General features: G+C 41.3%; 1 protein-coding gene and 1 long non-coding RNA gene across 2 annotated transcripts in view; both read right to left on the bottom strand.

The window, feature by feature from the left end:
- Positions 1 to 3,821: 3,821 nt before the first annotated feature.
- CD40LG (CD40 ligand) lies at positions 3,822 to 19,219 on the bottom strand. The gene is made up of 5 exons (XM_017892778.1): positions 18,897 to 19,219; positions 16,908 to 17,039; positions 12,904 to 12,961; positions 10,928 to 10,990; positions 3,822 to 4,521 (listed from the first exon to the last, which is right to left on the bottom strand). The coding sequence occupies exons 1-5, from the start codon at positions 19,047 to 19,049 to the stop codon at positions 4,145 to 4,147; spliced, it is 783 nt and encodes a 260-aa protein (XP_017748267.1). The 5' UTR covers positions 19,050 to 19,219; the 3' UTR covers positions 3,822 to 4,144.
- A 5,663-nt stretch (positions 19,220 to 24,882) lies between these two features.
- Positions 24,883 to 26,800, bottom strand: part of LOC108542674 (uncharacterized) — a 3,213-nt gene continuing 1,295 nt past the window's right edge. Inside the window, exon 2 of the long non-coding RNA XR_001889335.1 lies at positions 24,883 to 25,218. This is a non-coding gene — a long non-coding RNA (uncharacterized LOC108542674). The remainder of the gene's footprint in view (positions 25,219 to 26,800) is intronic.

Raw genomic sequence — 26,800 nt, 5'->3', positions numbered from 1 at the left:
AAAAAAAAAAAAAAATTAGCTGGGCGTGATGGCACGCACCTGTAGCCCCAGCTACTCGGGAGGCTGAGGCAGGGGAATTGCTTGAACCCAGGAGGCAGAGGTTGCAGTGAGCAGAGATTGCGCCATTGCACTCCAGCCTGGAGACAGAGTAAGAATCCGTCCATATATATATATATACACATACACACAAACACACATATATATCTTCTCAAACCTACCAAAAAATTTGGCAACTCCAAGCCCCCTGCACTTAACAGTTTTTGACAATAAAACTATACCATAAAAAAAGGGTCTTTGCTATCCACAGGTCTACTGTAATGTTTGCTTTTTCTTTCTTTCTTTCTTTTTTTTGGTTTCACTTTGCTTCGCATTGGGTGTGGTCTTTGATCTAGTACATGAGCAAGGGCTCTCATGTATACCTGGGTTGCCAGGCATCCTCTTTGGTCTCAGAGGTTTCAACCATTTAAGATGGCACACTGTCCACTTGCACCACTGAATGCGGACAGGTGTGCTGGGGACCATGTAGAGACCCACCTTAGTGCTTCTTACATGGTGATCTTCTCCAGAGAACAGATTCTGCTGGGGACTTTCTGTGGACAATCTCACTGAATCTTTATAAATTTTTTTTTTTTTTTTGAAATGCAGTCTTGCTCTGTCGCCCAGGCTGGAGTGCACTGGCGCCATCTCGGCTCACTGCAACCTCCCTCTCCCGGGTACAAGTGATTCTCCTGCCTTAGCCTCCCACGTAGCTGAGATTACAGGCAAGTGCCACCATGCTGGGCTAATTTTTGTATTTTTAGTAGAGATAGGGTCTTGCTATGTTGGCCAGGCTAGTCTCGAACTCCCGACTGCAAGTGATCCACTTGCCTTGGCCTCCCAAAGTGTTGGGATTACAGGCGTGACCCACCATGCCTGGCCCAGCATGTCTTCTTTTTATTCCCACTTTACAGATGAAGACACTGAGGACTAGAGGAGGTGAAATGACTTGCCTGTACTTATAAAGCTGGTTAATAGTGGAGCCTAGATTAAGACTATATCTGTCTGACTCCAGATTTAATTACTACACTACAATGAGCATTTCTGGTTTTGTTTTGTTTTGTTTTAATGGGGATGTGGTTCACAGAGAAAAAGAACATAAAAATCATACTTAGTTCCATGTTTCTGTGTCTCAAAGTACTTCAGACTACTTTAAAAGTCTAAAGCAGTGCAGTTCCCAACACAGTGGCAATGGACCCTGTGAAAATAGTTGAATGTAGCACAGAATGTATTCCCTGCTGAAGCCCAAAAGTTTGCATGTCATTTCCGTTTAAGTGGGGGCGCCCCGTTCTGACAGCTTGCTAGAGCACACTGTTTGCATTTTGTGGTCATTTGCTAATCATCAAGTAACAGAGGCAGTAATATTTTATCCTTTGTTTATTTTCTCTTTACCTAGAAATAAAAATTATTGGGTATTTCCAACATTCCCACCCTCCCCGTTAGATAGAAGGCAGAAGTCACATGATTATAAAAATGGAACTAAGTTAGATAATTTATGACCAGACTATTACAGGTAGATCAGAAATGTACTCGAGTCTTTTTCATTTATAGGAAAATGCTGAAAATGTTCAGTTGAAGTTTGGGACAAACATATTATTTTGCAAATTATCATGAAATATATAATAAAAACATTATTTATTTTTAGCTACAGCATAATTCTCAGTTATTTTTTGCTCCATGAGTGCATTTTTATCATCTAGATATTTTTGACACAATAAGGATCCTTTCAGTGTTGCAAATTTTTGCCTCAGCCAACACACGGAATTATTTCCTGGGCTACTGAGTTATAAGCAGCTGTATTTATTCATTCATTTATTCCTTCATGCACCAAATAAAGGGCCAATTCAATGCTGGGTCCTGTGGTAGACGCTGAAGGTATCATGGTGAACGGGACAAGGTCTTGGTCCTCAAGAAGCTCACAGTGTAGTAGGGAAAACTTCAACCATGATAAGTGCTGTGACGCACTTGCTAAGTGCAGGGTGCAGTAGGGGAGAGAAATGGGTCTTGTAAGAAGAGAAAACAGCATTCCAGGGCCCTAAGGTAGGAAAGCATTTGTAACCTTGCTTAGAGGAACTGAGGGCTAGAACTTAATAGACCGAGAGAGGTGGCAGCAGGAGATGAAATATATTATTTTGGTCTTTATTACAAGATTCATAAGAAGCAGGGGACTGGCTGTGCATGGAGAATGGATGGAAGGGAGCAAGAGTGGAGGCAGGGAATCTAGGAGGCTGTCGTACTATTCCAGAAGAGAGATGGTGATAGTTGGGACTGGGATAGCAATAGTAGAGATAGAAAGAAGTAGATTAACTCAAGGACTACTTAAGAGATAGGGTTGATGAGTATAGGCTGGAGGGATTGAACATGGGGGTGATGAGAGTGAAGTCAAGCCAATTTCTGACTTGAAAAACAGGGTAGATGAAGACACCATTCACTGGAATGAGAAACATTGAACACAGGTCCCATTGTGTGGGGGGAAAAATTAAGAGTTCTGTTGGAATGTATTAGGTTTGAGGACTAGGCCCACCCTTTGGAGATGCAGGCAAATTCTAGGAGACAGTTGAGAACAAAAAGCATGGCATTAGTGGCTCGAAGGTGCTGCTAAGTTCAAACCATGAACCCAGGGAGATAACCAACAGTGAGCATGTAGGACTTACCCAGTAAAGATGAACACTCCACTCTGGGTATCTTACACGAAAAATTCCTCTATTAGAGGTGACAAGAAATGGCTCCATTGACTTCAGTGGAAGACTAGGGGACCAATACTTCGCCTCAGATTTTCCCAGCTCCATTTCCTCTTGCCTAAGTGGAACCACCTAGACAGCTATTAATAAGCTATGCCACTACTTCTCATTTAAGGACCCCCTCCAGCCTCACTTGGCTGTGATTAATTAAAAAATGTTCTATCAATCTCCTGCAACTTTTTCAGAAGAAGCTGGAAATAAAGACCTAGATTGCTTTTCACTGAATAGGCTAGCACATCATCCATCAAAGGCTGTCACAGACTTCCAGAAACCGTGCTGCCACCAAGATATTTTATAATATAAGTAGCTTGAGAACAAAGTTTATGAAAACATCACAAAGGTTGGGGAAATTCCCTCCAAGTGCTTCCTCTTTTCCCAACCTGACTGGGAGCTTTAGGTACTCAAACAACAACGATAATGTTAAGAGGTCTTTATTATTCAAAAAATAAATAACAAGATAATTACAAGTTCACTCTGGAAACAATGGAGACTGCAGGTAGATACAATAGATTTCCTTTAAATACAGTCATTTCGTGATGAGGAGTGGGCAGGCTCAGGGCTGTACTCCCTACTCCTCACCCCCATCTATAGTGGTAGAGATAGGGACAGGGTAGAAAGAAGAGAACTGACTAGCAACGGCCTGACTGTGTGTGTGTGTGTGTGTGTGTGTTAGAAAGAGGGATTGAGAAGAGAGACTGGGGGAGAGAAAAGACTAACAGAGGGAGACAGAGAGATTGAGAAAGAGAGATTGGAAGAAAGAGGTTGAGAGAGAGAGAGAGAGAGAGAGACTGAAAGAGAGAGATGGAGAGAGAGAGATGGAAAGAGAATGAATAACTGTCCGAGTGGGTGGCAGGGTGGGGTTTTTCGGTTCTCCGCTGTGTTAGACGTTCTAAAGCTTGGCCCCCTCCAGCAAGGCCACAGGAACCCAGAGTCAACCATAACTGAATGTGAGCTGAGGCTACCCATTTCCCTTCTGCATCTTCACTGATAAATCAAATGCATTATCCATGGAAAGACACTGCACGCAAAGAAACAAAACTGAACTTGGCAAATTATCTGCTGTTTACTCAGAATTCAACCTGTGCATAATGGCCTTGTCTTTTCATAGGACTCTCTGGATGTCTGCATCAGTGGGGTTGCTGCTTCAGATATATAAGCTCTTACGGAGCAGGGCCCGTTTTGGTTTCATGTGACCTGTAATTCACTTATTACAGTTCTACATGCCTTGGAGTGTATAATAAATAGCTCTCCATAAGGAGGATCCTAGGGTTATAAATAGGCAGTTAACAGGGGGTGGGCTTAACTGCTGTGCTGTATTATGAAGACTGCCAGCGTCAGCTCCACCACAGCCTGCAAGGTGATACTGTTCAGAGTTTGAGTAAGCCAAAGGACGTGAAGCCAGTGCCGTGGCTCACTTGGCTTGGATCAGTCACATTGACAAACACCGAAGCACCTGGTTGCAATTCAAATACTCCTCCCAAGTGAATGGATTGTTGCCCGCAAGGTTTGGTGGAACTGTGGGTATTTGCAGCTCTGAGTAAGATTCTCTCGAATCTACCAGGGGACTTTAGGCAGAGGCTGGCTATAAATGGAGCTTGACTCGAAGCTTCCCGATTGGAACAGAAGGTGACTTGGGCATAGATATAATAAAGTCCTTGTCTTTTAACGGTCAGCTGTTTCCCATTTTCCAGGGTTACCAAGTTGTTGCTCATGGTGTAGTATCCTTTTTCAGCCCACTGTAGTACTGTTACAAAGAGAGGAAAAGTTTATGGTGAGGTGAAGCAGAGCATGGTTCACATTCTGACAAAAAATATAGTTTAATGTTGGATACTGGCTTTGTATAGGAATGGATTCTCAAGGCCCCTTCCATGGGCTTCAGAGTCAGACAGAGCCATGTTCCAATCCAGGCTCTATTTAAGCTTGGGCAAGCCTCTAAATCTCCCTGAGTTTCAGTTCCTCATCTGCAACACTGGGCTCATATTGGAGCATATTTCAGAGACTTATGAAGATTAAATAAAGTAAGAGATCACAGTGAGTTTCTTTCTCTTGTTAGAGTTCTTATAGCCAATTTGCCTTGAACTTAAGAAGGCACAAATGATTTCAAAATTTGACATCATAAATTATACATACCAAGTTACTCAGACCAAATGTTTACTAATATTACCATGAATACCTTACTTGCCTTGAATTTTACAAGGTCAAAGAGTTGTCAGTCTACCTAGCTCAGCCTCAGCACAGAGAAAAGACCCCATTTCTTCCTACCTGATCATGCTGTTGCAAACCTGATCTGCCTCCCCAGCAAGGACTAAAATTAGGCAAGGAAGTATGAAAATAAACTGTGTGCTCATTTCACGGTATGTTTTGATCTCCCATTGTAGTGGGCGCCACCAACTTGAAAGTACCAGTATTCTTGTGGCTAAGCCAGAGTACCCACCAACAGTGTGCCATTTTCTCGGCTGAGATGTTGAGTGGGTTCAAAGAAGTGTGTGCACCCGGCTTCAAATCTCAGCTCCCACAGAAAGCTAGACTGACTGATGGGGTGAGGGGTGAGGAAAAGTGAAAGTAGTGATGTGTTTGCTTCCTTGAGCTTTTAAAAAAATAATTCGTATTCAATAGTCTTAGGTCTATCAGGGCACAAGATCCCACGTGCTGAGACTCACCCTTTACTAATAGAGAGACATCCTAAAATGCCTGACAGATCTGGGCCCTCCAGACCACTCCAGAAACAATGCTTCATTAGAATGTTTGCCCTTTTGAACCATTTTATTGAGAAAAAAAGGGCAGGTTCTCAACCTTTTAGTTCAGTAAGTTTACTTTGGTACGTCCTCACCTAATTTTAGTACTTGCTATGGGATGTAGGGCAAGATTTTAGCAGTATGGCTAGGTAGGAAGAAGAAGTTTGGGACTGGGGTGAGGGTGGAATGTTACTGTCTTCCCACCTGATCCACTGGAAATCTATTGTGATGCAGACTGTAAGATATTGTAGGACTGATATCCATTATGAGCCTTTTGGGAGAATCTGAGCTCTATGAAATATATCCAAGAGCAAGGGTTTAGATACAGGTGAAAAAAGACCAGTGGGAAGCTATTCTTCTAGGAGATTGCTCTGTTGTTGTCATCTGATCCAGAAGAGAGAAGGGGTACTTGACAAAATTATTAAATATTGTGTAACTAACTGGTATTAATGAGGGGCTTTATGTCACTCTTTTGACATCTAAGCCATGGTGAAGTAAACTAAGTAGTGTTACCTTACAGCTACTTTCGGCCACATTAGCTGATTTGATACTCAAAGTCACCCTGTAAAGTAGGTGAAGTAGAAAACTGCCGCATAGGTAAAGGGTCTTGCTCAAGGTCACCCAGCAAGCGGTGGTCATGGTCCTTGAATCCCAGCATTCAAAACTCCCTATTCAGTGCTCTTACTTTGGTACCATGATCCACGATAATGATAACTGTCCATGTGTTACACTTACTGGGAAGCCCAAGCCACTTCAGAGATGAAGTGGTGTCTTTTCTGTCTCTCTGTCTCTCTTTCTCTCTCTGTCACACACATACACACATGCACACACACATGTACTATTTAGAACTCCATTCCGGAGTAATGGAGTAACAGAATTTTCAAAAAATTCTGTTGAATTTTGAAAGACTCCTCTGACGCTCTTGCCTTTATGTTGATGGGGACTTTATGTTAGTGTGCATGTTTCCATCCATTTATCAGATACGACATATTCTCCGGCACCAGTTATTGCAAGGTGAACATTTGGGAAAAAATATCTAAAGGCTAGAATGGAGGCAGAACGTATGTGGAAATAAAATCGTTCAGAGTTGAAAAGATCACAATATGTCGTCTGTTGTTACTTCATTGGAAAATCTAACGTCTTGGGACCTATTGATCTTTACAGAATGATTTTACCTTTAATTTCCCTGAGGTTGGCCTCAGTGAGGCTAAGCTTAATCATACAGGGATTGACAGATGGCAGGAAATACCCCACGAGGCCCATTTCCACACAGTGAAGAGGGGTTAGGAGGAGGGATGCTCCCAGTCAGGAGGTCACTACCTGCCATTTCTTCTATGTTGTCAGAATAATGGTCCCTCCACCCACCCAGTAATTCATCATTTAGAATCAGCCACTGAACAAGAACATAATGAGAACATCGAGATTGCACTCCACCTCCTTTTGTCCCTCTAAGTCCCATCTGTGCATTTGAACTCACTTTGAAGACAAAGAAAGGAATAGGAGAAGTGTAGGGGTAGGTTTGTAAATTGGGTCCCAGGAGAAAAGAGGAGTTTAACCATTAGGTAACATGACTTTGGCATCCCAGCCTTTCCCCGTGGGTGGCTACCACTCAGATGCTGTGTGACTTACCAGATGTTGTTTTACTACTGGCCTCACTTATGACATGTGCCGCAATTTGAGGATTCTGATCACCTGAAATGAAACCAAAACAAACTGTCAGGCTAAAATAATGCAAAACTGCCCACAAAACTATTCGGTTCAGTTGTACAACTGTGTAATAGAGACTGTGCAAAATAGATTATGTAAAAGGAAAGATAAAATGATCTGAAATCTCTCCCACTGAAGGAAAAGTTGGTTTCTAATATCTGAGTAATTGAATTGGCTGTTTCCATTGATCTCATTCTCCTAATAGTTGATCAATACTCGATTCCATTTTGCATAGATTGACACAGGCTAAAACGCTGGTCTTCATTAAACATACTGTGAATGTTGCTTTTAGGAACAACTCCATACACTGGGGATTTTAGTGGGCTCCAAAGTCTGTACGCTTAGTAAGATTCTTATGGTTTCTGATTTGGTCAAGCAACTGGCCAAACTATTGAATCTATCTTTCATTATTTCTTGTGTTAAAGCCCTGCTCCCTAATGAGATGTCCCAATCTTCTAAGGGCAGAGGCTGTGTGGAAGTTTCTTTTGTCCAGTATGAGCCTGATGTTGGGCAATAAATGTTGAGTTAAATTGCATGACTTAAATGACAAGTTTGTTTAATGTTATAATTTTCCTGAAGACTTCTAGACAGCATCTGCATAAACTGTTTCCTCAGATTTCTCTGTAATTAACAGACAGCATGGTACTATTACTCAACATATCTTGCAGTCATTCTGAAGATAAAACCTTCATGGAAGTCAGATGACCATTTAGGATCCAGAACAACAGTTAAGGCAAGTTCTGAGTACTCTCTTTGCCTCAGAAAATAGTATCTCTATCTCTGTGTGTATGTATGTTTTGCGTGTATTAAGTTTGCAGAGGCCATGACATCGTGTTCACCCACTTTGTGATATAATATTCTCTCTAACAACACCAGCTCTTTCCCATAATCTGCTGCTGAAGTTACGTCAGGCATTATTGTATTGGTTGGCGGAACCAAATTCTAAAAGAACACGAAAAGTTAGTGTGTCCATGAAAAGGAGGTGTGTGGCAAAGGAAAGGGCCTGGAAAGGGTCATAGGAGAAACAGTGGAAGACATCAGGGATCTTCAGCCTGGAGAAGAAAAGCTCAATCAAGGCTTGGTGGCCATGATTGCTGTCTTCCATATCTGGACAGCTGCTGGGTAGGAGAGCAATTATACTTTGTTTACTATGGCCTCAAAGAGCAGAACTGGGACCAGTGAGTGGAGATTATAGGAACAAAGTTTGACTTGAAGAGGAAAGACTTCTCTCGAGTAGTATAGTAATCTTAGTATTATTAGAGCCATTCAAAGATGGATCAGGCTGCCTTATGAGGTGGAAGGTGCCTCATTCCTAGACATGTTTGATCAGAGGCTGGATGGTCAGTGCTATTGTGAAGGAGATTTTTGTTGTGGGGATGGTGGTGGATTTGAGAACTGTCAAGGTCTCTTCCAACCCTGAGATATTCAGGATGCTCTGACTTTAAGAACAGGGCAAATAATAGAACACTGTGACATTGTCACTCCTTGATCCCAGGGGCTCCACCGGCCACTGTGCCCCATGAAAAACTNTACAAGGTCAAAGAGTTGTCAGTCTACCTAGCTCAGCCTCAGCACAGAGAAAAGACCCCATTTCTTCCTACCTGATCATGCTGTTGCAAACCTGATCTGCCTCCCCCAGCAAGGACTAAAATTAGGCAAGGAAGTATGAAAATAAACTGTGTGCTCATTTCACGGTATGTTTTGATCTCCCATTGTAGTGGGCGCCACCAACTTGAAAGTACCAGTATTCTTGTGGCTAAGCCAGAGTACCCACCAACAGTGTGCCATTTTCTCGGCTGAGATGTTGAGTGGGTTCAAAGAAGTGTGTGCACCCGGCTTCAAATCTCAGCTCCCACAGAAAGCTAGACTGACTGATGGGGGTGAGGGGTGAGGAAAAGTGAAAGTAGTGATGTGTTTGCTTCCTTGAGCTTTTAAAAAAATAATTCGTATTCAATAGTCTTAGGTCTATCAGGGCACAAGATCCCACGTGCTGAGACTCACCCTTTACTAATAGAGAGACATCCTAAAATGCCTGACAGATCTGGGCCCTCCAGACCACTCCAGAAACAATGCTTCATTAGAATGTTTGCCCTTTTGAACCATTTTATTGAGAAAAAAAGGGCAGGTTCTCAACCTTTTAGTTCAGTAAGTTTACTTTGGTACGTCCTCACCTAATTTTAGTACTTGCTATGGGATGTAGGGCAAGATTTTAGCAGTATGGCTAGGTAGGAAGAAGAAGTTTGGGACTGGGGTGAGGGTGGAATGTTACTGTCTTCCCACCTGATCCACTGGAAATCTATTGTGATGCAGACTGTAAGATATTGTAGGACTGATATCCATTATGAGCCTTTTGGGAGAATCTGAGCTCTATGAAATATATCCAAGAGCAAGGGTTTAGATACAGGTGAAAAAAGACCAGTGGGAAGCTATTCTTCTAGGAGATTGCTCTGTTGTTGTCATCTGATCCAGAAGAGAGAAGGGGTACTTGACAAAATTATTAAATATTGTGTAACTAACTGGTATTAATGAGGGGCTTTATGTCACTCTTTTGACATCTAAGCCATGGTGAAGTAAACTAAGTAGTGTTACCTTACAGCTACTTTCGGCCACATTAGCTGATTTGATACTCAAAGTCACCCTGTAAAGTAGGTGAAGTAGAAAACTGCCGCATAGGTAAAGGGTCTTGCTCAAGGTCACCCAGCAAGCGGTGGTCATGGTCCTTGAATCCCAGCATTCAAAAACTCCCTATTCAGTGCTCTTACTTTGGTACCATGATCCACGATAATGATAACTGTCCATGTGTTACACTTACTGGGAAGCCCAAGCCACTTCAGAGATGAAGTGGTGTCTTTTCTGTCTCTCTGTCTCTCTTTCTCTCTCTGTCACACACATACACACATGCACACACACATGTACTATTTAGAACTCCATTCCGGAGTAATGGAGTAACAGAATTTTCAAAAAATTCTGTTGAATTTTTGAAAGACTCCTCTGACGCTCTTGCCTTTATGTTGATGGGGGACTTTATGTTAGTGTGCATGTTTCCATCCATTTATCAGATACGACATATTCTCCGGCACCAGTTATTGCAAGGTGAACATTTGGGAAAAAATATCTAAAGGCTAGAATGGAGGCAGAACGTATGTGGAAATAAAATCGTTCAGAGTTGAAAAGATCACAATATGTCGTCTGTTGTTACTTCATTGGAAAATCTAACGTCTTGGGACCTATTGATCTTTACAGAATGATTTTACCTTTAATTTCCCTGAGGTTGGCCTCAGTGAGGCTAAGCTTAATCATACAGGGATTGACAGATGGCAGGAAATACCCCACGAGGCCCATTTCCACACAGTGAAGAGGGGTTAGGAGGAGGGATGCTCCCAGTCAGGAGGTCACTACCTGCCATTTCTTCTATGTTGTCAGAATAATGGTCCCTCCACCCACCCAGTAATTCATCATTTAGAATCAGCCACTGAACAAGAACATAATGAGAACATCGAGATTGCACTCCACCTCCTTTTGTCCCTCTAAGTCCCATCTGTGCATTTGAACTCACTTTGAAGACAAAGAAAGGAATAGGAGAAGTGTAGGGGTAGGTTTGTAAATTGGGTCCCAGGAGAAAAGAGGAGTTTAACCATTAGGTAACATGACTTTGGCATCCCAGCCTTTCCCCGTGGGTGGCTACCACTCAGATGCTGTGTGACTTACCAGATGTTGTTTTACTACTGGCCTCACTTATGACATGTGCCGCAATTTGAGGATTCTGATCACCTGAAATGAAACCAAAAACAAACTGTCAGGCTAAAATAATGCAAAAACTGCCCACAAAACTATTCGGTTCAGTTGTACAACTGTGTAATAGAGACTGTGCAAAAATAGATTATGTAAAAGGAAAGATAAAATGATCTGAAATCTCTCCCACTGAAGGAAAAGTTGGTTTCTAATATCTGAGTAATTGAATTGGCTGTTTCCATTGATCTCATTCTCCTAATAGTTGATCAATACTCGATTCCATTTTGCATAGATTGACACAGGCTAAAAACGCTGGTCTTCATTAAACATACTGTGAATGTTGCTTTTAGGAACAACTCCATACACTGGGGATTTTAGTGGGCTCCAAAGTCTGTACGCTTAGTAAGATTCTTATGGTTTCTGATTTGGTCAAGCAACTGGCCAAACTATTGAATCTATCTTTCATTATTTCTTGTGTTAAAGCCCTGCTCCCTAATGAGATGTCCCAATCTTCTAAGGGCAGAGGCTGTGTGGAAGTTTCTTTTTGTCCAGTATGAGCCTGATGTTGGGCAATAAATGTTGAGTTAAATTGCATGACTTAAATGACAAGTTTGTTTAATGTTATAATTTTCCTGAAGACTTCTAGACAGCATCTGCATAAACTGTTTCCTCAGATTTCTCTGTAATTAACAGACAGCATGGTACTATTACTCAACATATCTTGCAGTCATTCTGAAGATAAAACCTTCATGGAAGTCAGATGACCATTTAGGATCCAGAACAACAGTTAAGGCAAGTTCTGAGTACTCTCTTTGCCTCAGAAAATAGTATCTCTATCTCTGTGTGTATGTATGTTTTTGCGTGTATTAAGTTTGCAGAGGCCATGACATCGTGTTCACCCACTTTGTGATATAATATTCTCTCTAACAACACCAGCTCTTTCCCATAATCTGCTGCTGAAGTTACGTCAGGCATTATTGTATTGGTTGGCGGAACCAAATTCTAAAAGAACACGAAAAAGTTAGTGTGTCCATGAAAAGGAGGTGTGTGGCAAAGGAAAGGGCCTGGAAAGGGTCATAGGAGAAACAGTGGAAGACATCAGGGATCTTCAGCCTGGAGAAGAAAAAGCTCAATCAAGGCTTGGTGGCCATGATTGCTGTCTTCCATATCTGGACAGCTGCTGGGTAGGAGAGCAATTATACTTTGTTTACTATGGCCTCAAAGAGCAGAACTGGGACCAGTGAGTGGAGATTATAGGAACAAAGTTTGACTTGAAGAGGAAAGACTTCTCTCGAGTAGTATAGTAATCTTAGTATTATTAGAGCCATTCAAAGATGGATCAGGCTGCCTTATGAGGTGGAAGGTGCCTCATTCCTAGACATGTTTGATCAGAGGCTGGATGGTCAGTGCTATTGTGAAGGAGATTTTTGTTGTGGGGATGGTGGTGGATTTGAGAACTGTCAAGGTCTCTTCCAACCCTGAGATATTCAGGATGCTCTGACTTTAAGAACAGGGCAAATAATAGAACACTGTGACATTGTCACTCCTTGATCCCAGGGGCTCCACCGGCCACTGTGCCCCATGAAAAACTGTTATCAGTGAGTGATGAATGCCACTGTTACCAAATGATGACTTTCCTGTCTTCTCATTCCACTGTAGGTGGTACCAGGCTATATGGTTGCTTCTATTAAGGTACTGAACATAATGGGATTTCTTCAGATTTGGTATCATTGGCATTAAAGGAACATATCCTTTCTTCATAAATATATATGTACAAAGTCTTTCCAAATCACAGGGACCAGAGAATGTGTCAATTTGACAATTGTGTTCCTGTTTTATTTCCAGGGCTAAAAGTTCCCTGATGCAACAACACTGGGTTGTTCAATATGATCAGCCTAAAGCTTCCTTTTAGTTTTTAGGCATTCATAGAAATTAATAAATAGCAAACCTACCTTTTTGCATTTCAAAGCTGTTTTCTTTCTTCTTCTCCTCTTTGTTTAGCATTATATCCTAAAATAAGAATCATTGCAAAAGGTCATTTTGACAGGGGTTCTGCTGTGGGGTTTTAAAGTTATCATTCGTTTTGCATCTGTCATTACTCTGTTGTCTGTTTCTGGTGAGGATTATAATACACACTCGGATCCTGTCATTAATTCCATCCTGCCAATTCGGAGTCCATGGATCTGACAGGTGAGCCGACAACCCAGAAAGACAGGGAAGAATCTGGAAGTAAAATCCAGGCCTTATTATCTCCATTCCAGTGTTCTCTCCAGACCAGAGGCTGTGATCCTGACCCTTCCTATGACCCCAACCTCCTTGGCTTTGACAGATATTGACAAATAATGTTGAATGGGGAGATGATTCTACCCTGGGAACTGGCGTATGGAATGTTATTAAACATAAAGCATGGTGTGTATCTATTAGAATAAATTTGGTCTGAAATCCTGTAGGAAAAGATAATAGTAAGTTTGACCTTGGGAGAGAAATGCCAGGCTATGAAAAGACCCTCAGACATTTTAATTTTCTATCCCTTTCAATGGACTGAAGAGATTCTCTTGTTGATAGGTGAACTGTATTTATTTAGAATAATCAGCATTTAGGAAACACAGGTCATCTCCCAATGGTGCTGATGTTCAAAGGCAAATGCAACACTTCTTAAAAGGTTTCTTTTCACTTATAAACTGAAGGAAGCCTACAGGTATTTAAAGAAGCTAACAAGAACTTCCATCAACACAGGTTGGAAGATAATAAAGGCTATTGCTGCCATTTTAAAGAGACCGAACAAAAGGCCTGGAGGGCTTAACTGGTCAGTATGAGGTCACCCAAAGAAGCTGAGGTTTTGTGGAAACTGTGAGATGACATTCATAGGCTGGGCTTAGCTTATTCCATCTGTCTATCCTCTGAACACAAGGGAAGAAGACAGTAGTATTTTCACATCTTATGAAATCATAGTCCTGTGCTCCTTCCCACTCCTGGAATCAGTTGTCTACAGGACCCTTCCTTTTCTTTCCTCCCCGAGAAGGAATTTGTGTTGTCACTGTTGAGTGCTGGCTGTAGGCTCAGCTCAGTTGCCAGATTTAAGGGTGTAGTTCACAGAGCCTCCAGGGGAACCTGAGCTTCAGAACACTCACATGGGCCCCAGAGCTTCAACTTTCCATTTGAGCTGAAGCGCAGCGCTATGAAGATGTGGTGACAGGAAAATGTTTGTGAGATCACAAGTAAACAAATGACTATTTAGTGTCTTTTCAAAAAGTAGAGTGTGGTGATCAAGGTTGAGATACTTTTAGGCTAAGTTGTTGCATTGGTGTTGAAGCCTGGCCAAGATGAAAACATGAAGTCAGCAAAGCTTGTGTTTCATGAGCCCAGCCTAGCCTTTCCGTGAACTTCCCCCAGCCACACTCCCCAGAGCCTTTGTTTTCTTGCTTCACTCCCCACCTCAACTGAAATACTTTTTAAAGTGGACTTTCAGAAAATCCAGAATGAGTTATTTCTCTCTTAGTGGGAGTTCCATGTGGCAGGTATGGACAGGTTGCCCTTTAACTTGATATATAAACGCTTTGACTCTCTCAAAGGCATCGCAGGCATTGGTGGGCAAATAATCCTGGAACTGAATATTCTAGCAGAGGTGGGGTGGGTTGTAAGTTTTAATATGAAATTATACTACTCAAAATAATACCTCTGCTTACCCTCACTTGAGCCCTGAATACCAAAATGACAGATTGGTGCTACCTGCCTCCAGAGATAATGAGTTCCTTGTCATTAGAGATGTTCAAACAGAGATTGGATGACCACTTAGTCAGGAGGTGGAGAGAAGCCTGAAGCTGTGGATTGAGAATTGGATCTGATGACTTCTAAGACCTCATCAAGCCCTAGGGTGATTCAAAGACCCCAAATTCAAACTTTAGGTTGCTTAGGTGCGGCCAGATTGTGGCCCGGAAAGAAAGCCTGCTAACATTAGCTGAGAAAATATGAATCCAATCTGGAGCTATTCTATAATTGGCCTATTGAGTTTTTTCAAAATCTAAAATATTGTTTTAGAGTGAGCAATTTGGGGGAAACTGTATTGGAAAGGGGATCCGTCATTGGGGGAGGATTGGGTAGCTGGAGGACTTTGTATCTACTCATTGTGCATAATCTTAGGTATGGGTGGTGTTGACCAGGGTTCCACACCTGTTGCAGTAGAGACAAGGGGCCTCCTTAGTTGTGTGTAAGGAGGAGATTCCTGGGGCCCTGGCTGACATGCCTGAGAAGATCTGCCTTTTAAGAATATGAAACATTGGAGCTGTCACTTTTTTCATACAAGCATAAGCAGGGAGGCCAAACTGACTGTTTTCCTTACTCCTATCCTTGGTAGCTGATTTTGGGAGCTTTACGTACATATCCAACCCGAAATATTGATGTGAGGAATTGACAATTCAACTGTAAAAGTCTCTGTAAGAAACGAGGGGGACTGACAAGCCACTCTCACTGCCATTGGAGGGAACTGAAGGCTTATCACATAATTATAGAATGTCAGAGCTAGTAGTGCCCTTACAGATAATCTGTCTTCTCATGTTATAGATGACAAAACTGAGGCCCAGAAAGGTGAAGTTATTTACTCAAAGTCACACAGCCAAGCACATTCAGTCTGTTATTTGGATTATTAACCATTGTTTTGAAAGTGCCTTTATTCACATTTAATCTCGTAACACCTTCCAATACTCTGTAATACTGGCCCAAATCCTCAAAGAACAGAAGAAACTCAAATCGTTTTCCTAGCTGGCCAGTCTTGCAAAGAAAGGGTTTAGGAGTTTCATCTAAAACCTAGATTAGTGTAAAGAACCTGAAAGTGAGCAGCGGATTTCAGCTGCATTCTGATCTCCATAGGTAACTCAGGAATAAGCTGTTAGAGTCTTCACTAATGAATTAAAATGACACCTCCGTGACAGTACAGGAGGGGAGGAATAAGATCAGAAATAAGATCTTAAACATTTTATGCCTGCATTAAATTACACATAATCTATATGTGAGAACTAATTCCTGTTGGTTTACCCAGGTACCCACCCATCTGGCCCAGAACTGTCGTCAATGTTGAGTGCTGCCTCCTAGAAATGACCCCTAAGTGAGCCGAGGCCCAAGGGTATTTGACTCAGTGTTCTGAGAGGGACATAGGCAGAAAGAAATCTTGATGTTCTGCCTCAGGAGAAGAGCCCCTAGACCCCATGTCTGTCACGATGGAATTAATGTAAAGGTTGTAAAAATTCTTGTTTTAGGTATCTGTTATAAGCCATAGTCACTGCAGTGACTTCATGCTGGCTACCAGCCTGGTGGGCTAAAAGTCTTTGAACCCTCTGTGCCTCTGGTCATGACCGGTCATAGAGTGGGTGGGCTTCATGAGCAAGTGATATTATATAGAACCTGGTTTGAGCGGCACTGAGAATGTCTATTATTTACTCCCCGCACCTCTCTCCCCAGTGAAAGGGAAAGATCTTACTGTCAGGACATCTAAAATTCCATCATCAGAGAAGCACCATAGACTGTTACCAGTCTTCAGGAGTCCCTTCACTTGTGGCCTGCTGCCACGGCAGCTGTCGATGGCTATTGCTTCCCTGGGAAATGGGGATCAGACCATGGGTCCCCAGTGGGAGAGCATCAAGGTTTGGATGGGGAGACACAGAAATGCAAAAACCAAGCTTGGTGGACTTTATCATTTTGCCTAGTGGTAGCTGCATATATGTAAGCTCACAAATATGTTTGACTGTGCCCCTAAGGGTGTATTTTCCCCAGAGAGTGTCTTTTTTATTTTTTTAACACACACACACACACACACACACCCATGTATGAGTGTATATATGCATGTGTGTGTGTGTGTCTGTGTCTGTAACCAATCTTTAAACATTGGCATTGTCAGTTTCCCAATCTAGAAAATGTAGTAGAACATTTCAATGACACTTTTACCAGCAACTAAGCTCCTTACCTTCACAAAGCCTTCAAACTGGCTTTTAATCTCCTCACAGTTCAGTAAGGATAAGGATCTTTCTCCTGTGTTGCATCTCTGTATCGTTTTCATGAATACAAAATCTTCATGAAGATTCCTTTCATCTTCTATCTATTTTGAAATAACAAGGATATGATAAATGTCATTCGGAAGGAGAATACAGCTAATGATATCTGTCTCTACATTCATTTCCATGGCATCAACAAGAGGAGGACTTTCAGGCATAAATGGGGAATAATAAGTTATTATATTGGCTGATTGCTATTTTGTATTTGCAGTTTAAAAATCTATAAAAGCCAGCAATTAAGATGTCACGTTATCAGAAACTCCAGGTAGAAATCAGAGCTATTCTACTAAATGTTCATTACAAAATGCATATTTTTTTCAACATACTATAGCAGCAATATTCTGTAATTGTCACATTTCTCATTGCTTCAGTAATGATTGGTCATTATAAACATCAGCCTAGAAAATAGTTTTCTGCAGAGCTAATTGCCCCACTGCATTAGTGTTTTGAGCAGTGCTTTAATAAAAAGAAGTATTTGCAATGTGTACAGTTAATGAATTCCTAATACATCTCTCTCCCTTTTAAACTTTAGTATTTGTAGAAAACATTTGCATTTTTAAAGAAATCATCTTTTATCCTCAAAGTAACAAGATATTTTATTTTCCAATGTCTTAGAATAATTAAATGTATAGAATTCACTCGCATTGTCAACTAATTTTGTACCATTTTCTTGCTTTAAGAGTAGATTTTTTAGATTCAAAACAAGATTCAGTTACTCTGGCAGCTTTTGCTGTCATTAAGAGCACATGTAAATAGTATGGTAAATATCAGTCCACCAAGGTCACTATTGCCCCTTTAGAAGCTAGGCCTATGTCCAGACATTTGACTGACAGAGCACATCAGGCCAAACACAAATAACCAACCAGACCAGAAGCCCCCTCGTTTTTCAGCAGTGAAACCTAAAATTTGGATAACCCAGTGGATGACTTCAGCCCTCACTATCTCACCTTATCCTGATAGAAAAATCTCATGACATTAATTCTAGGTCCAGATCCTAAGAGAAGACACTCAAGTATCCCTGATAAAGTGCAATCATCCAGATGCTTTCTAGCCACAGTTCCTGCATCCAGAATTTTAGGAACAGCCAGAAAACTAATCAACTTTCTCCTTTACATCTATGATTGGTGTTTTGTCAACACCAGCTAATTATACTCCTCAGTGGAAGTGAAAAAATTCATGAAAACAAAATAAATCCTGATGGTTTTCTTTTCCTAAGAATGCAAAACAGCCTACTAAGTTACTCTGCTCTTTTGTTCCTGCAAGTCTAACCATTTAAAAGTGTAAAACATCTCAGAGGGAAACTGAGCATCTTGCAACTACAATCAGTGTTTGCGAAGAATTACACAGAGAATGCTACTTTTACTAAAAGACTGCAAATTCTGGGACTTATCCGTCTATGTTAATCTGAAGCACTATGAAATTTTAGATCAAATTGACGCTCTTCTTGCCTAGCTGGAAATTTAAAAGAAAAAAGTTGTCTCCATAAAAAAATAGCTTACTTTTAAAGCAGAACTTTAGCAAATAATTATAGCTAGTGCGTACATAGTGCTTACTATGTATCAGACCCCCTTCTAAGCTCTTTACAAGGCTAAACTCACTTAATCTATGAAACGGACACCAATGCCATCCCCATTTCTCAGATGTGGAAACTGAGGCACTTGCCCCAGGATAACAGAGATGGCATGGGCAGAGCCAAGATTTGAACCCAGGCAGTCTGATTCCAGATCCCAAGATCCTAACCAGAGACAAGAATATGAGACTTCATCGCTAGGCAACAAACATTATGCCACAAGACCATTCTTCTATTTGGTTTCTACCATCATCCATCGTTTGGGTAGAACCAACCTATGAATTAGCAAGGACTCCAAATTTAGTTAATAAAGGCTTGTGGTTCATCTTACCTTGTCCAACCTTCTATGAAGATACACAGCAAAAAGTGCTGACCCAATCATCTGGGTGATAAGAAAATAGTAAGTAAATACAAAAATTTTCATTCTGACGGGCAGTCCAGTGGCCGCAGATCGGGGAGAAGGTTGGTTGTATGTTTCGATCATGCTGTGTTAAAGTTGAAATGGTATCTTCTGGCAGAGAAGGTGGCAGAGGCAGCATGAGAAGACTGTCAAAGTGGCCACCTTACTCAGGATTAGTTAAGAGCACACAATCGTTGCAGCCCACACTTCCTGGAAAATGTGCTTCGTAGTCTTCTCTCCCAGCAAAATGTTACGTAAAGGTTTCTTTCTTTTTTTTTTTTTTTTTTAAATTATACCCATATCATTCACTTCCAGGCTTTCCTTTTTGTTAGTAAAGAAGAAACAAGTTTCTTCTTCCATATATTCATTCTTGCCTTGAAATGTCATAGACTTCTTAACAGACAATGGCAGTATTTTCCTATCACTGTCTAACTTTTTGGGTTCACCAGTTTCAAGGAAAGTGACAAATTCATCCACCAGCAATAGACTTATTTCAGTTTCAATCTTACTAATATCAAGCGGGAACCTGGTATATGGGGAAAGAAACACATGTCAACAAAAGTTTGGATTGAGTTTATGACTGGTGTCCCATCAACTAGTTGCTTCTCAAAACTTTGCTTCTTTAATCGCTAAACTCAATGAAAGCCTGGCAGGTTTTCAGGTCAAGTCTACATGGCGTAAGGCAAAAGAAGGATGCTGATGGTTACTAAATAAAATTTAGCTGGAAAGATAATGCAAGAAAAATAAATTTCTTAAAGGCAAAGATAAGTAGGGTCTTGAGGGAAATCAGGCCAAGATTCTGGAATTGAAGTTAAAGTAAAAATTGTGGCTTGATGTAGCTAAGTTGCCTGTGTACACCGTTCCAATCCATTAGATAACTGTTGATGCTGATGTAATGGTTCAGAATAGGGAAAATAGGCTGCAGTTAAGAGACCTGAATTCTAGTCTTTGCTCTACCAATAAATTGCTATGAGCCTTGGGCATATCTCTTCATCTCTTTAGACCTCAGTTTCCTCATACCTAAAGGAGGCACTTGCACCTGTCTTGCTTATCCCATAGGTTGCCGTGAAGATCTAATAAAGATGTGCATGGAAGAAATTTGAAACACGTTAAGCAATAAACAATTCTCATCCTGAATTTTTTGGAATTTATTTAGCCTAAGACATGAGTTTTACAAATAATTGCCAACTCCTTACATGTTGGTAAAACCAAATGAACAATAACAATATTAAAACACATTAAGTTTTGACAATGAATTGAATCACCGAAGTGTGTAGGATTACACATTTCTGAAGGACTTTTGCATCATCTTATCAGATTTCCTTCAAACTAAAAGCAGCTGTGGAAATCCCTACCTCACATCCAAACCTGGTCTAGAAACCGTGATAAAATTGCTTTGATGATTCCTATAAAATTGTTTTGAGAGACAAATAGGAAACGTAAAAACTGCTCTGATAGGCATGCTATCTATATAGTTAGCACCTGCTTTCTTCCCCTCCCACGCCCCAGCATCCTGTCCTGGGCCCAGATCTATGTAGCTTTTCACTACATCTGCCAAGTAGGTGGCTTCAATGCACGTGATGAACTTTGATCAGTCAAGTCAGAAACTTTGGTTCTTAGACAAGTAACCTTAGTTCCACTGAAGGAAAATTATCATGAGAGCCAAAATGGGCTCAAGGACTTCTGCACTGACAGTTTTATACAACTTGAGAGTGCCAGAGCTGCAGGGGCCCTGCAATCAGCTCAGCCAAGACCCGAGGGAGGGGATGCTGAAGGAACCACAAAGATGCAGACAATGTCAGGATTTGTTCATGTGATCAACTTGAAAAAACAGTTGTTGTCCAACCTCCTTGCCTCAACTTCTTGATCCCCAGTCTCCTACAGTCTGACTTCTGCCCACAATATTCCCCTGAAATTGATCCCACCATTATTAGCTCAGTAATAGTTTTGGCTGAATACTTCTTAGGGTTTATTTTTAGTGACTTTTCTATTACTCTGTTGACCTATTATCCTGTTGTCATCTTCCTGAATGCTCTCCCCGCTTGAATTCTATATCACCCCATTCTTAAGGGCTTCTGCCTCTCAAAATCCTTCTTCATGTTATCCTCTTTTCTCTTCATACCCCTTAAAACTTTGGTGTTCCTTCTCACTATTTCCTTTCTTTTTCCCTTCTCCTCTCCTCCCCTCTCTTCTTCTTCTCCATGGTTTCATTGGGTGATTCATGGGTTTCAGGAACTTTCATGGGTTTCAATCTCACCTTCATTGTGATAAATCTCAAATCTATAACTGAAGTCTTGAACTTCAGAGTTGTAAGCACAGTTGCCTCTGAAAATCTCTACTTGGATATCCCAAAGCCATCTCACATTTGGTATGCTCCAAACTTAATTTATCTCCCCACTCTAATTCCAATCCAGACCTGTTCTCCCTTAAGGTTCTCCATATCTCTGTGAATGGTCTCACCACTCACCTAATTGCACAAGTCAAAGATCTGGGATCCACTCATGATTCTTCACTCTCTCTTGTCCCAGATTGCCCCACTCCCAGTGGCTTCTTCCTCCAAAACCTTTGGTTGCCACCACTTCTCTCCATGGCCCCTGCCATCATCTCCAGGCCCATATATCCTCTCTTTTGTAGATTACTGAATTGTACCATCCTAACTTATCTTCTTGTTTCTCTTTCTGCCCCACCCCATCCATCTTTCACACTGACAGCAACTGACTCCAGAATGCCCTGTTTGTACCTCAATTCTTGAAGCCTTCTCTTTCTCCCATCCTTCTGCCTGGTCCTCTACCATAATGCCACAATTGGCTACCTTTCCAGATTCCCAATTTAGGCTGTTGTTTTGATTTCTGATTCTGTATCAGAAGTCCTTTGTCTCAGAACCTCTCACGCCTGTTTCTCCCTAACAGGGAGTGGGCTCCCTTTTAACATCTTCAGCTGCCTAACACATCCAGAAATGGTTATCAAATTTAGTTTCCAAGAAATGTATACATGTATAGGAGTGCATGAAAGTGCCTATAGCTAAAATCAAATATTGGCCATCTTTTTCTAAGTTTACAGAAAGAATTAAGTTAGTGGATTGACGTCTCATTTTCAGTTATTTTACACAGAATTTTCTTAAATATCGGTTACCCTTTTCTACTACTATTTTCTGCTAGCAAATATCAAGGGAAAATAAGAAAACAATGGATCATATTTCAACAGTTTGTTTTGATGTGAATATGCTTGTGGTTGTGATTTTATATTGATAACCCAGAACACAGTCATAGTTTCTGCTTGGAAAATTATTTCCAGTACATATGAAAGAGTTAAATATATCAGTATTTTGTTTGTTGTACGAAGGGCCTCCTGAGGGTTCTTTTCCCTGAATATATCTGAAAAGTTCTAGACTAGAGGAAAGGGTCTCGATTCTTAACAAGGCAGATGAATTGACCCCTGCCCACATTTCTCTCCTCATCATCTATGACTCATTCACGTTCAATCCTAAGCATCAAGCATTTTAAGCTAGTTTTATTTCCTGAAATGTGCTGTGCTTATTAATGCTATTCCTGTGCCCAGGCTAATTCCCTCCTGTCTTATCTATTAATGTTTTTTGTTCGTTTGTTTGTTTGAGACAAAGTCTCACTCTGTCGCCCAGACTGGAGTGCAATGGAGCGATCTCGGCTCACTGCAACCTCCGTCTCCCAGGTTCAAACGATTCTCCTGCCTCAGCCTTCCAAGTAGCTGGGACCACAGGCATGCGCAACCGCGCCTGGATAATTTTAAAATTGTTTTAGTAGAGACGGAGTTTCACCATATTGGCTAGGCTGGTCTCAAACTCCTGACCTCATGATCCGCCAGCCTTTGTGTCCCAAAGTGCTGGGATTACAGGTGTGAACCACAGTGCCGGCCACCTATTAATGTTTCAATGAAATATTCCGCTCCAGCTGACAAGGTGCTCTCTTCTGTACTTAATATTTTTGTTGTTGTTGTTGAGACGGAGTCTTGCTTTGTCACCCAGGCTGGAATGCAGTGTCATAATCTCAGCTCTCTGCAACCTCCACCTCCCGGGTTCAAGTGATTCTCCAGCCTCAGCCTCTCGAGCAGCTGGGATTACAGGCGTGCACCACTCTGCCTGGCTAATATTTGTAAATTTAGTAAAGACGGGGTTTCACCAAGTTGGCCAGGCTGGTCTTGAACTCCTGACCTCAGGTGATCCACATGCCTTGGCCTCCCAAAGTGCTGGGATTACACAGGCATGAGCCACTGTGCCCCAACTCTTCTGTGCTTAATCTATCATAGCATTTGCCACATCATATCATAATGGACTTGTCTGGTTTTTCTACCATTAACTATTAGAGGAAAAATGTAATTAAAAAAAAAAAAAAAAAAACAGAACCTTTGGTTCCTGACACATTGTAAGGAGTTGTGACACATTGTAAGGAGTTGTGACACATTGTAAGGCATCAGTAAATATTTGCCAAATTACTAAATATTATTTTATAGAGATGGAAGGGGAAGTTGTAAACCATTCTAACCTGGGAGAATAGTGCTTGGCTAGCTTTTCGAGCAATATGTGTCGGAATATATTTACATTTTCTTCAATTCCCTTAATTCTATCTCTTTCCTCTGGGTCAGTTCCATTTGTTTATTTTTCCTTTTCATTATGTTGCTAGATTTTCTCAAATGCTTGGCGATTTATTTATTTATGAATGAAAACCTGTGTTGGTTATTATGGGTAGATGGCATGAGTTTCCTCTGCAATTGTGTTGATCTGTTTCCCCCACAAACCTCTCTCCGGAATGGGAGGGCTGACTGTGGGTTCTGTTTAAGTGGGTAGGAAATGTCAACAGTCAGGCTTCCCTTTAGGTTATGTGGGTGGAGAGGCAGGAAGACCAGGGACCCCCACAACTGATGAAGTAAGGAGGGCTTTTCTCTGGGGGCGGAGCCTTGTAGAAGGTTTCACTCTTGACTAATACTGGTTTTCCTTTTGGTTTTGTCCTATCTGTTGTGGAGGTCTCAGCATCTTTCCTAGAGCCCTCTCTAGGCAACTTTAGCTTGAGGGCCAAGGTCAAATGCTGCTCCTAACAAATGGTCCACTGGGGGAAAGGAGAGAGAGGTAGAGGGCCACCTGTCCCAGCTGTTTCCACTGCGGCTTTTCAATGACTGCCTCATAGCCCACCCCTGCTCTTCACATTCATTGACTCTGTGATTAATGCTTCTTTGGGAGAGCATACTCTTACAACTTATTGAATTGCAGTGTTTACTGCTCTGATCTCTCTGTTAGTCCAAATTCATGGCCTTTCTTGCTTGTCAAAATTTATGTCACATTGATGTCACTTTTTGTATTTCCTATGGTTGTTGTGGTTTCTTCCTTTTATATTTATTTTGACTAAATAATACATTCACATGGTCTAAAATGTAAATGAAAGAGTATGAAAGAGTATGTAATGCAGTCTTTTTCCCCATCTCTTCCTTTCAGTCTTCCATTGTTAACCAGTGTTGTCAGTTTCTTATGTATCTTCCTGGGATGCTTTTATGCACCTTCAAGCAAATACATAGATATTCCCTTTCAGCCTTTTAACACACAGCAGTATGTAACACATTGTTCTACATCTTAACAATGTATCTTGGAGATTGTTCTAGGTCAGCAAAACACTTCTTTATTCTCTATTTTTTTTTTTTACAACTTCATAGTATCCCATTACATGAATGATGATGTACTATACATTTTTTAACTAGTCCCGTATTGATGAACATTTAGGTTGTTTCCAATCATATGATATTTTTAAATGCTGTAACAAATAACTTTGTACTTACTCATTTTTAAAAGCTTTTTTTCAGACATTGTCATGGGCTCTGGAAAGGCTAAAATTTACATATATTTTAACACTGACCAATCAACTTTTATCCTAAACACATTACACTTGAAGAAAGATGATTTATGGGCTATTGTTTATTTTCCATTAGTGAGATTGATGCACAGTAAATTTGTGTTATACGCCCTCTTCAAAGCCAGACATCACATTTTAAAGTGTCTAATGCAAAGTCCTATCTAACATTAAGGATTTTAGCTGCACCATGTGTGATTCTTCATGTGGATCTGTGGCAGAAAGCTGAAGATGATGTGATCTCTGGTACCTCCATTTGGAATACTGCATTTGTTGGCTAGATTGGAAAGAAGCAACTTCAAGAGACACTTCTTTGAATCAGTTCATTTGTTCACATCAACATTCACTGAGTGCCTACTGTGAGCCAGATGCTGAGCTGGACCCTGGGGATACAAAGAAAAAGATCATAGTCCCTGCTTTGCCAGGAACTTCCAGTTCAGAGAAGCTGAACGACACATGAGCAGACAGACAACCATAAACGGTATGAAAAGCACCACTGTTGAAGTGAACACAGAATGCTGTGGGAACAAGAAGGAGGAGTACTTACACACCCAGGGGTGGGGCAGGATAGGGTGGGATAAAATGTATGTCTGCAAAGCCTCTCTAGAAGCAAAGACACCTGTCATAACTTTGCATCCTGTCTTGCAGCACTCCACTGACAAATCTCAACATTCAGTGTCTATCTGCTGTCCTTGGCCTTTCTGGTCTGGAATCTTCCATCCTTTTCCATTCTGCAGAAGTCTTCTAGTTGGTTATGTTTATTCTGGCACTCCAATGGCTCAGGAAGAGTAACATAGGAGGGGTGTGGGGATAATCATCTCCAGCATAGATGAGTGTGGTTGGGAATGGGGATGTTGGGTGTGTTGATCTGGTTTCTGGTATTAGTTTTGATAGTGTGACCAGAATCCTTAGTCTCTCTTTCTAACAGATGCCTACCTCCATCCCAGGTTCCCAAGGTGAGCTTTCTTGGTACATGTCCCCTCCAGAGTTGTGTCCTAGAGGCAGGATTCTGTCCCCTCACCACTGCCACACATTCCCCACCCCAAACACAGCAGGAGAATCATGCTTTGAAAGGAATTCTAGAAGAAATTTCTAGTCATAAGTGGGCTCTTGTGTGCTGTTGTAACCCTTGTATGACTCTAACACCTATTGCTGTGAGTTTAGCCAAACAAACAAACAACAACAAAAAACAACAAATCCATAAGTTCCCCACCCCGTCTCTCTATATAATTCCAAATGGTTCTCCCATTGACGTTTCCTATGGCAAGACTGTCTGAGGGGCCTTGTGGCTAACATTGAGTAGTCAATATCCTTTCAATAAGTATTTTCCCAGCATTTGGCAAGCACTAGGCTCTCTGGTAGGTCTGGGAATCCAAAATGAAAAAGACAGAGCTGCTAGTTAAGGAGATACAAAAGCCAGAGTGGACTACAGTGCACTGGGTAAGCACCCACAGTAGAGAATTGCAGGGGTTTGGGGAGCATGCAGAAGGAGTGAGGGTGAAGAGGTGACAGACTCAGGGAAGACTTCCTGGAAGAGGAATCCCTGAGGGAATTTTCTGGGTCAGGAAAGAATACATTCCAGGTACAGGAAATAGCATGTGGAAGAACCCACAGGCTGTAACTCATGGGCTCATTCTTCTCTTAGGGTTGCAGGCTTAGGATCAAAGCCTTCCTCTGGTCTCTGTACAGTACCTCAGGTTCTCCAGTCAACCCTTAATGTGGAACATGAAATATCAGGTTTTTAAAGAACAAAAAAATTCCCTTTCTTCCACGGTGAAGAGTCTCAGGGATGGCGAGCTCTGCAGGTGGGTACATAGTTGGCACCTGTTTTCCTTCAAATATCAGCCTGACATGATTGAACATTTAAGACTTGTCTGTGTGGTTCTAGTCCATTTTTTAAAATCTCCCCTGCTTTAGTCTCAGCCTGCCTTTTTTTTTTTTTTTTTTTTTTTTTTTTTTTTTTTT

Source organism: Rhinopithecus bieti, unplaced genomic scaffold, assembly GCF_001698545.2.
Source record: "Rhinopithecus bieti isolate Rb0 unplaced genomic scaffold, ASM169854v2 scaffold_23704, whole genome shotgun sequence".
Lineage (NCBI taxonomy): Eukaryota > Metazoa > Chordata > Mammalia > Primates > Cercopithecidae > Rhinopithecus > Rhinopithecus bieti.
This window is presented reverse-complemented; position numbering and strand designations above follow the sequence as displayed.

Bases quoted from the DNA above. Each gene is read 5' to 3' on its own strand.
- CD40LG (XM_017892778.1), bottom strand. From the start codon at position 19,049: ATGATCGAAACATACAACCAACCTTCTCCCCGATCTGCGGCCACTGGA. The intron at 10,991-12,903 runs GTAGGTTTGCTA...GTTTCATTTCAG, and splicing joins CAGCTTTGAAATGCAAAAAG to GTGATCAGAATCCTCAAATT. The intron at 4,522-10,927 runs GTAAGTCACACA...TCTTTGTAACAG, and splicing joins CAGTAGTAAAACAACATCTG to TACTACAGTGGGCTGAAAAA.